An 11,908-nucleotide genomic window follows, 5' to 3' on the forward strand; every position below is an offset into this window, starting at 1 on the left:
ATCCACCTCACAGGTGTGGCATATCAAGATGCTGATTAGACAGCATGATTATTGCACAGGTGTGCCTTAGGCTGGACACAATGAAAGGACACTCTAAAATGTGCCGTTTTGGCACACAGCACAATGCCACAGATGTCGCAAGTTTTGAGGGAGCGTGCAATTGGCATGCTGACTGCAGGAATGTCCACCAGAGCTGTTACCCGTGAACTGAATGTTCATTTCTCTACCATAAGCCGTTTCCAAAGGCGTTTCAGAGAATTTGGCAGTACATCCAACCGGCCTCACAACCGCAGACCACGTGTAACCACACCAGCCCAGGACCTCCACATCCAGCATCTTCACCTCCAAGATCGTCTGAGACCAGCCACCCGGACAGCTGCTGCAAAAATCAGTTTGCATAAGCAAAGAATTTCTGCACAAACTGTCAGAAATCATCTCAGGAAGCTTACCTGCATGCTTGTCGTCCTCATTGGGGTCGCTACCTGACTGCAGTTCGTCGTCGTAACCGATTCGAGTGGGCAAATGCTCACATTCAATGGCGTCTGGCACTTTTGAGAGGTGTTCTCTTCACCGATGAATCCCAGTTTTCACTATACAGGGCAGATGGCAGACAGTGTGTATGGCATTGTGTGGGTGAGCGGTTTGCTGATGTCAACGTTGTGGATCGAGTGGCCCACGGTGGCGGTGGGGTTATGGTATGGGCAGGCATCTGTTATGGATGAGGAATACAGGTGCATTTTATTGATGGCATTTTGAACTGTGACGAGATCCTGAGGCCCATTGTTGTGCCATTCATCCACGACCATCACCTCATGTTGCAGCATGATAATGCACGGCACCATGTTGCAAGGATCTGTAGACAAGTCCTGGAATCTGAAAATGTCCTAGTTCTTGCATGGCCAGCATACTCACTGGACATGTCACCCATTGAGCATGTTTGGGATGCTCTGGATCGGCGTATACAACAACGTGTTCCAGTTCCTGCCAATATCCAGCAACTTCGGACAGCCATTGAAGAGGAGTGGACCAACATCCCACAGGCCACAATCAACAACCTGATCAACTCTATGCGAAGGAGATGTGTTGCACTGCATGAGGCAAATGGTGGTCACACCCCCCCCCAGTACAGTAAAACTGCACATTTTACAGTGTCCTTTCATTGTGTCCAGCCTAAGGCACACCTGTGCAATAATCATGCTGTCTAATCAGCAGCTTGATATGCCACACCTGTGAGGTGGATGGATTATCTCAGCAATGGAGAAGTGCCCACTAACACAGATTTAGACAGTGCATGCAGGGACTCGAACAAATAGTTCAAACTGATTCACAAACCAATTCAGACCGTTTTGCCAACTTGTTTGATCAAGTCTTTGAGCTGAATCAAAAGAGTGATTAATTTACTAACAATGCATTTCTCATGCCCCAGAAAAAAAAAAAAAAAAAAAAAAAACAGTATGCTTGGAATAAACTACGCATTTCTTCAAAATGTTTAAAAAGAGTTTAAGTAAAAGTGCCCACTAATTTTCAAAAAAATATACTCAAGTAAATATAACTAAGTAAATGTACTTCGTTACTACTCTCCTCTGGTGAACACAAAGCGTGCAGCCAGGTGATAGCCAATAATGCATTAAAAGACACAGGAGCAAGGATCGAAGATGAGCTAAGGTAATTATCCGGGTAAGTGGTCTTGTAACTGTATTGGAGACCAGACAATGACTGAGTGTGAGGTGTGTGCTTATATAGGGAACTGATGGGTGTGGCTAACAAGAGTCAGGTGCAGGTGATTAGTATTCAGGAGACTAATCGTGGAGTTGGCATGACAGTGGAGCCTGGTGTATCTGTGGCAGTACCCCGATGGCCATGACAGAATGTTCAGAGAAAGCAAAAAAATTGCAAACTTCACTGCAAAAAATGCTTTTCTTACTTAGATTTTTTTGTCTTGTTTCCAGCCAAAATATCAAAAAATTCTACAATCAAGAAGGATTTTCTAGACAAGCAACAATTGTCTTGTTTTCAGAAAAAACAAGTAAAAATTAAGTGAGTTTTTGCTTGAAACAAGCAAACTGATCTGCCAATGGGGTAAGCAAAATAATCTTGTTATCCAATATCTTGCAGGATTTGTGGCCAAGTATGGTGACCTATACTCAGAGCACAGAGCAGTGGTTGAAAACCTCAGTTGTGGTATTGAGGGTGGAGAGAGTGCTGATTTTTCAATCCCTGCCTCCTACAATCCCTGCCGGACCTGAGACTCGAACCTGGACCTTTGGGTTACAAGTCTGACTCTCTAACCATTAGTCAGTCGGTCGGTCGGTCTGAAGGTCTGTTACTGAACTTGGGTCATTTTAAATGAATGGATGTTCTCTGATGAGCTCTGCTCACCCCGCCCCTCTCTTCTGTCTGTGGAGTGATGAGCCTGTTTACTTTAGCCGCATTTACCCGTGTTTAGCCACAAAAAATTGCTAACTAGCACGTTATTAGGAAAGGCAATCGCGAAGATTCATATAAAACCCTTATACTTACTTCTGCTGTAAGTGAAGCTGGATCACAAATGATTTGCGTGAACATAGACGGATATATGTAGATCAGGAGGCGCATTCCCTTCACAAACAAATGTAATCTACTGCATCTTCAGCTGCTCAGATGTCGGGAGTAAATGACGACCACTATGTTCATTATTACATCCAACAACAGAACACCTAAATTGCTTAGGAGCCATTCTTGTCTACCTCCCTGTTCCAGCATCGAAAACAATGGCGATCGGACTGTTACAGCTCATCAGGGCGGGTCTAAGGTAAGATGGCCGTGTCAATCAACTATCATGGGAGCGGCCTCTGTCGGTGTGAGGTCACACAGACAAGTAGCTGAGAATGGCTTGATTTGAAAAATAGGAAATTATTTTTACAGATTAAATAAAAACTATTGGGTGGATTTTTATCATTATAGGGTGTTTGTGTACATACACTGACAACACACATTTATGTTCAAACAACATGTAAAAGTGAACTTTGCATCCGATGACCCCTTTTGAGTGTGCACAGAAGTGCTTTTGTAATAACTTTTTAATATGTTTATGTAACTCTGATTCAAGAGTATGGATGCCATTTAAATGGCAAAATTGCCTGTTCATAACTCTCTCATAATACAAACATATTTGAGTCTGTGGCTGATAAAGGGCCTGTGTTGCATTTTAGAAAAGGGCGGTCATGAAAATAACTGAGTTGACAAAACATTTTATGTTTTTGTGTGAAGTTTTATTTCAGTAATTCAACTAAAATTGTGAAACTTGTGTATTAAATTCAATGCACACAGACTGAAGTAGTTTAAGTCTTTGGTTCTTTTAATTGTGATGATTTTGGCTCTCATTTAACAAAAACCCACCAATTCACTACCTTAACAAATTAGAATACTTCATCAGACCAATAAAAAAAATATTTTTAGGCAACTGTTGGCCTTCTGGAAAGTATGTTAATTTACTGTATATGTACTTAATACTTGGTAGGGGCTCCTTTTGCTTTAATTACTGCCTCAATTCGGCATGGCATGGAGGTGATCAGTCTGTGGCACTGCTGAGGTGGTATAGAAGCCCGGGTTTCTTTGACAGTGACCTTCAGCTCATCTGCTACTCTTGTTTCTCATTTTCCTCTTGACAATACCCCATAGATCCTCTATGGGGTTCAGGTCTGGTGAGTTTGCACACCAACACCATGGTCATTTAACCAACTTTCAGTGTGGGTAGGTGCCAAATCCTGCTGGAAAAATGGATTTATCGATCTTTATCTTACATTGTCATCTGAGTTCTACATTTTATTAGGCTAAATGCTGTATTACACTGTCAGTCATGCCATTTTGCAAAATTTAGTTAATGGTTATTACATGGGTTTAAATATAAAACCTAAAAATAACCTTGGGGGCACGTTCTGTATAGATTCCCTTTAGTTTATGCATGTAAAACCTAAAAATCTTACTTGGTTCCCCAAAAAATAGCCAAAATGAAACCATATAAGAACATTAGAAAAACATTCTGTGATTACTGTTTGCAGTTAGTGCAAATGTGATTTTGCGATTGTGACAACCCTGTGAACGTGATTTTGAGGAGCCCTATATCATACAAGAGTCATATGTGTTAACATAGCAGTTAGTGATTTACTGTGTTCAGAGAAAGGAGGAAAAATGCAAGAAACCAGCAAAATAATGTGAAGACTGATGTGAAAACAGAGCTATCACAATATCAGATTTTACACTACAAAATTATCATGGCCAAAAGAATTCATGATAATGATATGTCGTGATAATTATAGAAATCTTAGTGATAGCATTATGTTTCTCCTATCACTACTTAATACAGCAAACTACAATGATATATGACAGTGACAACATATTTTTTTACTCCAAACTCATGCTATAGCATCAATTAAGTGTTTGAAATAACTGGGGTGGCTTCTTATCACAGAATGAGGCAGAAAATTCAATTTTTTACAGTATTGTATACAGTTAAGATAATGTCAATTAGCATTGCATTGTAAATATACATTATCCTTAAACCATACACTGCTGCAATAGTCAGCTCATTCTCTTCAGTCACTCATTTTCATGGTCCAGTATAAAAGGAGAAAGTGACGTGATGTCACACACACACGAGACAGTGTGATGCTGTGCGTCTCTGTGTGTTGATTGTGTGACTGTGACGTCTCTGTAGCGGCTCCTTACTCACCATCAGCTGATCCTGAGGAAACTGGACTGACGTCTCAATACTGAGAGTCCTACAATAAAACACACAGACAGTCACATATGAGTATGAGACATTACTGTCACTTCACATCAGCAGATCCATTTCAGAAAAACAGTATATTCATATTACAGCCAGAGATATGAATGAACAACTGATCACAGATTAATAACAGTAAATGATCAACAACTCTCTCTTTATCCCTTACACACAGAGACACTGGAAGAGATGAAAATATTCATAGATTAGTCACACTCTTATTAAACACAGTTTGAAGTACAGACACTAAAGCGGAGCTGAATTATTATCTTATATTCTCCAATCACACACACAGGAGGTCTTTTACTGAACTTGTGTCATTTTAGAAACTTTCAATAAACAAACACTCACAATAGTATAATCTCTCCAGTTTACAACGTGGATCATCCTTCAGATCAGACAATAACTTCACTTTTGATTTTCCTAGATCATTCCCAGACAGATTCAGTTCTGTCAGGTGTGAGGGGTTTGATCTCAGAGCTGAAGCCAGAGCAGCACAACCTTCATCTGTGATGCCGCACTTATACAACCTGTAGAGAACAATGACACAATGTGAATTGTAGTTGAAGTGTCTGTAGTTTGTTATTGGTTTCAGAGCAGGAGAGGAGATATAATGACAAGCACTGCCACAAACTGCTGCTGACAGAATGAGATTTATGCATGTTGATGCTCAGTGGTGCTGTTTGAAACTGTCATGTGCTTAAGACTCATGTCTGAATGTGAGATATTGTTTCATAGTGATGTAAGGATAGAACTGTCTGGAGAAACAGTCACTTGCTTCTCTAATAAACACACTTGCTTCACAGGAGCCACGTGTTCCCCATTACATCTCATTCATTAACTCTTGTGATCAAACACATCAGTGGTCTGTAGGGTATCAGAGCGAATCAGACAAACTGAATATTCGATCAGAACATTGGTAAAACCAAAGAGCTAAATTCCACAAAGAGGCCCTGGCTAACTAGACCACGCCACAAATCTGTCCATGATACCCTGTCGCCAGCCAGCCTGAAGGAAGCCTAACCAACCAACTTTGAACTGCTTTGAACAACTTGCAACATTAACACAAAAGAACACAATTATTGATAATCCCAACTCAGGAAGGAGATTGTCAATTTTTGGGGCAAAAAACCCAAGATCAATCACATCAGGACCATCACACAAGGAAACTTTGTTGGGTGGTGCTCCCCCACCCAAGACAAGAACCAGACTGAAATTCCTTAAAAATTCTTTTGTTCCTCAGAACATGCCCTTAGTTCACAGAATGACAGAGAGACTGTCCTTTTTACCTAAATATTCACCAAAATGATGCTTAAAAGGACTTATGAGTGAACATCAGACCATTGCATAACTCCCTACTATGTATGTTACCCACAACATTCATGCTTTGAATGTTTCAATGTGTCAAGACACCATTTTGGGATGTGTCCAAAGCTGAGTTTAAAACCACAGGACACCAAAAAATTTTGCCTCAAAAATTCAACCAGTGTACACAACTCCATCCTCCAACCAACGCCCAAGACATCACTTTGAACGACCACGAACTTCCAGCCAATCAACAACCTTGGGAAACCCCCTTTCTGCAACGACGTCATCAAAGGGAATCCCTTAACACAAAGGCAACGCAAGTAACCTCCAGATTCTAGCTGAACTGGTGCAGTATAAAGTTTAATAACCTCATTGAGAAACTCAACACGAGGGTTAATTAAATGATTGATGGTTATTCAGGTCTAAGCAATTGCATATATTGGTATAAACTTGGGATTTCATATTTTCACTCTTCTAAAGTCATTCTTTCCTCATTTTCTCTCTTTCTGCAACTTGTATGAATGTGTGAATGTGTGTCTATGTGTTAGATTAGTTTATATGTCTTAGGTTTATCTAAACTAAAACTACACATATTCAGACTCATGTCTGTTCAGCCCGAAACCTCTGGGATATTCATTCTCTGCAGTACGTCACAGAGACTTACAGTAACTGAGGATTTAATTATTTTACACATTATCTGAAGGCTCATTATTAATCAAACTACTAGAAGCAAAGCTCCAGTAAATGTTTAGTGGGTCAAACAGGAGCAGCAGGTCATGTGATGTGATGGAGATGAATGAAATAAACTTAATCAGAGTAATTTCTGCTGAGATTTAGTGTGTTTACTGAACATCGCTGATTTGACATTGAAGAATGTTTTACTCAAGAGGACAATAACATATGCGACGATCAGAGAAGATCAAAGAGATCTTACCTCAGTTTTTCCAGTTTACAGTGAGGATCCTCCAGTACAGCAGAGAGCAGCTTCACTGAATCTCCTAGTTTATTCACAGACAGAATCAGTTCTGTCAGATGTGAGGGGTTTGATCTCAGAGCTGAAGCCAGAGCAGCACAACCTTCATCTGTGACACCACAATCCCTCAACCTGTAGAGAACAATGACACATTCTTCACTCTCTCAGATCCAGTGGTGGGCAGTAACAAAGTAGCTGTGCTTCGTTACTGTACTTAAGTACATTTTTCAAGTATCTGTACTTTACTGGAGTAATTTTATGTTGAGTAACTTTCACTTTTACTTCACTACATTCCAAAGTGTAAGATTGTACTTTTACTTAACTACATTTCATAAAACATATCGTTACTCCTTATAATATATCACATGCTTTGAGACGCAGAAGCGGTGTCTGATTCAAATTGATTCTTTTCAATGAATCTATTAAATTGATTCGCCAATCGCACCAAATGATTCATTCACGAATTGGAATGATCCGATTGCAGCTGTTCTTGAGTCGACAACTCATTGATTGAAATGATCCGTTTAGAGCGAGTCTCCAGTCAACTGAATTCACAATTAAGAACCGGGAGATCGTGTGCGCACGCTGGCCCGACTGATGCTCCGAAAAGTAAGTTACTAATGTTGAATTTTAGGATTAATTATTGTAACTAAAAATAATATTTAGGTCAAAGCTGTCCATTGTCCGTTACATCTGCTGTAAAGGATGATCTGTTTAAGTCCACTGAAATGAATTGAGACACATCAACATCAGTGTCATCAGGTCAAAAACTAAAAATTTTAACAACAGATTAAATAAAATAACACATGCACGTTCATATTCCCCGCTGCTGTAACGTTTCATCACGCTGCATCAGTTTTATTAAAATGCTATGCATGTAGCCCTACGTGACGTCTGTTTTTATATTGTTTAACAACAGTTTTTATATTGTTTGGATCAACTAGAGTAGACAGATGAATGTTTATTCATAACCATACTGAAAATAAGTAATATGGTTAGCTAATGTGAACTGTCTAGCTAAGCTTACTGGTGCTAAATTGAGGTAATTTTTAGATATAAAGTCCAAATATTTTTATTTAACCAGATAGATTACATCCAAGGGAAAAAGAAAGGATCTGATGTTCAGAACATGGTAACATGGTCTCATGTCATATAACTGTGACGTTATGTTGTTTGAACATTAATGTGTGTTGACAGTGTATATACAAATCTACCCTATAATGATAAAAATCCATGCAGTGGTTTTTAAGTAATCTGTAAAAATAATATTCCCTTTTTCAAATCGAGTCGTTCTCAGATGCCTGTCATTGTGGTGTCACACCAACAGAGGCCGCTCCCACGATAGTTGACTGATATGAGAGTTTTACCTCAGATCAGCTGTAACAGTCTGCCCTCTTTGTTTCGATGCCAGAGCAGGAATGTAAGTTAGACAAGAATATCTCAGATTGAGCGATTGGGGTGTTGTGTTGCTGGATGTAATAATGAACATAGTGGTCGTCATTTACTCCCGACATCTGAGCAGCTAAAGATGCAGTAGATTACATTTGTTTGTGAAGGGAATGCGCCTCCTGATCTACATATATCTGTCTATATTCGCACGAATCATTTGTGATCCAGCTTCACTTACAGCAGAAGTGACTATAAGGGTTTTTTTTATGAATCTTTGCGATCGCCTTTCCTAATAAAGTGCTAGTTAGCAAGTTTAGCGGCTAAACGCGGCTAAAGTAAACAGGCTCGTCTTTCCACAGAGAGAAGAGAGGGGCGGGGCGATCAGAGCTCATTAACATTTAAAGCAGCCTTGACCAGAATGAGATGATTTTTGCAGAGCTGATTTTGGCAAGGAAAAAGGGTGTTGTTTTACACAACTATTGAGAATTTTTAACCAAAGTATATTATATATTTTCATTAAGACCCTAAAGAATCATATCAACTTGTGGAAAATGGGCATCCAACAAAAATGTATTTCTACTCCATATAGTGGTTATTTTGGGAAAATCCCAGATATTTTGAGCAGTAGGATTATAAAAAATGTGTGCTAATATAAAATTCAATTAAGTAGCCTATATAAAATTGCAAAATAAATCTATCAGTACTTGTTTACTTAAGTACATAAAAAATCAGGTACTTCTATACTTTCACTCGAGTAAAATTGAAAGAAGAGCACTTTTACTTTAACTGGAGTAATATTTTATTATACTTATTATTATTTTTTATTATACAAATCAATGTTAAATGAATCATTGGACTGAAGTCTAAAATGTCACAAACCAGCAAACATGATCCTAAAACATTTAAGTTTAACATACAGTATATAACATACAGACCGCTGTGGTGAAAATTGGTGAAAGTTTTTAACATTGTTTACAGGTCTATCTGGTGTTTTAAATATGCTTAAGGATAAACCGTGTGACAACACCATTACTGAGTATTTTCTCAAAACTTCATGTACCAAAGACAGTCTGAAAAATATATTTCAAAAATGATTTGATTAGATTTGAGAAATAGTTGTGAACTTTGCTTTAAAAGTGTGCACAAATGTGCTTTTGTGACATGTGCCTGTGCTGCATTTGAGAGAAGGACAGTCGTGAGAATAACGGTGTTGACCAACATTTGGTGGTTTTGTGTCATTTATGGAAAAATGAACAAAAAACAAGTTATTCTTATATATTTCATATTTATATTGTAAATGCATATATTTCTGGGTTGGAAAATACTTTATTATATGCATTGCTCGTTGGAAGCAGGACTCACCAACATCTTGGAAGTAAAGTCAAATGACGCATCTCGTTGTGGCTGTGCCTTCAAGCAGATTGATCAACTCCACATGACGGTTAATATTTGAATAATTTAACAACAATTCCATGTTTATGGCTGATTGACACATTTAAACAAATAAAGTTCAAAATCATTTATTTTAATTTAACATTTAGTTTAACAATTTTATGATTTCTCTCTGACTAAATGCCGAGCTTGAAACCCTCTCCCCGTACAGGGGGGGAGTACTTCGGGTTCGGGAGGCGTTACCGAACTCGGAGCCCTCTCCCCTGACAGCATGCGCATACCATTCATCCCGCTCTATTATTTGTAAGGAGAACTTCCCGAACGCTATCGTGTGAGACTGGAGACAGAGTCGTTGCAGAAGTTCGGCTCTGAGTTTCCCTGAGCCACGCTGGGTTTTTGCTCTAGTCTTTTTTTTTATTATTACCCCGCCATCCTGACAACTCACTGTCCTGACCCAGCTGTTTATTTTATCATCTCAAGTCGTTGCAAGTCATTGCAAGTCATCTCATCAATCTCATCGTTGCCACAGATTGGTACAAATGTTCTTTGCACACACATATAAACTCTTCACTGATACAGATTGAACTGAACTGTGAACGTGAACTAAGCAATTGAACTGGCTTGGTGTGAGAACCGAATCATTCGTAGATTCATAAGAATTGTTCAAACAATTGAATTGAGTCAAGAGTTATATCAGGGTTCATTTGAAGTGAATCATTTGAATTTAACTGCAAGAGTCACTTATATGGTTCAGAGTTTCATTTGAGATATTCAGTGCTGTTTAAAAATAAATTTGCACGCTCTGAATTTAATTCTAGGAAACTTGTGTATATGAAGAGTTAAAGTGTTGAAAACGTCAGAGAATTTGTGATCAATTATTTGTTTTATTTCTTTCTTGCATTTAACCAATGCTAATTCTTTCAAAGAAAAGTCCAATTTCTTAAAAAAGGAACAGAATAAATTACTAATTGTTAAAAGACCATACGGTCTACAGTTATTTGTGCAAGTTACCTTGGAGTAGAGTCATCTCATTTACACTATTAGGATTAGGAGGGTGGTAAGGTGAATTTTCTTATTTTACCTCACATGAACACACTTCAGAGAGCCACCGTACTGACACCTACTTACCTGAAGCCTGCTTTTCCTATTCTTTATAGTTCACAATAGTGTAAGCTAAAACATACACACACAGTGCATACTGAGACTAATAGCACCGGGGTGGGGACTAAGATCCTTTCACTTTTAGGTCTTCCAAGGTCGCACGGTAATTTTCCACTAAAAGGCAGGACCTATAGTCTTATTACATTGAGGAGACATTGCTGCTTTGTTTCGGAAGATTACCTTTTCTCGTTTTTATTCTTCATAACCCGAGAATGTTACGACACATACCTGGGGTTACGCCGCCTAAATGGTGCAGTGAGTTTGAAAGGTTGCGCATTCGGCTGTACGCATACACTGAGCTGCTTCAGAGAGCTCACCAGTAGCACTTCAATGGACTAAACGTATAAAACGTAAACGTATAAAGAGCCCTATCATGCATCCGGCACAATGTGGCGCCAGGTGCGACGCAAGTGTTCATTGCTAGTTTCACCCCGACGCAGTTATCATTTTCACGTCCTGTGCCACAATGTTTAAAAAGCAAATGCATTTGCACCTATTTGTGCGCCCATGGGCGTGCTGGTCTGAAAACGAGGTGTGTTCAGGCGCATTGTTGGCGTGTTGTTACTTTGAAGCAACTGAAACTGAGACTGTGCCACTGACCAACTGAAACCTCAATGGCGCAATATTCTTTATGTTATTTAAAGAGCGCGTTAGTAATGTGTGTTAGTAATGTGTGTCAAATATTAAAAATAAAAGGATTACAATGTAAAATATTATTATTGTGTACATAAATATAAAAATGCCTACATGTCATAATGAATAGTCAATCACTTTCTTATGCAAGCTGTTTTTTGGTTTTACTTTCGCTTTCGAAAACGATCACATTCAGCAAGCAGGAGAGCGGATGGAAAGGGGGTGCACAGTAACTCATTTGAGGGGGCTTGGCCTGCGAATGCCCCCCCTTGGTGCTGGCCTTGCTC

At 39.0% G+C, this 11,908-nt stretch overlaps 1 protein-coding gene across 18 annotated transcripts in view; it reads right to left on the reverse strand.

The window, feature by feature from the left end:
• Positions 1-3,248: 3,248 nt before the first annotated feature.
• Positions 3,249-11,908, reverse strand: part of LOC127182601 (NACHT, LRR and PYD domains-containing protein 3-like) — a 60,020-nt gene continuing 51,360 nt past the window's right edge. For 11 of the 18 annotated variants that reach the window (XM_051137933.1, XM_051137935.1, XM_051137934.1 and 8 more), the window contains 3 exons: positions 7,008-7,178; positions 5,117-5,295; positions 3,249-4,760 (listed from right to left, as the gene is read on the reverse strand). In XM_051137933.1, coding sequence (XP_050993890.1) covers positions 4,759-4,760; positions 5,117-5,295; positions 7,008-7,178 — 352 coding nt within the window. In that variant the 3' untranslated portion in view covers positions 3,249-4,758. The remainder of the gene's footprint in view (positions 4,761-5,116; positions 5,296-7,007; positions 7,179-11,908) is intronic. The other 7 variants (XM_051137952.1, XM_051137944.1, XM_051137953.1 and 4 more) reach the window with 5 other exon arrangements.

The sequence above is a fragment of the Labeo rohita genome, chromosome 20, assembly GCF_022985175.1.
Source record: "Labeo rohita strain BAU-BD-2019 chromosome 20, IGBB_LRoh.1.0, whole genome shotgun sequence".
Classification (NCBI taxonomy): domain Eukaryota; kingdom Metazoa; phylum Chordata; class Actinopteri; order Cypriniformes; family Cyprinidae; genus Labeo; species Labeo rohita.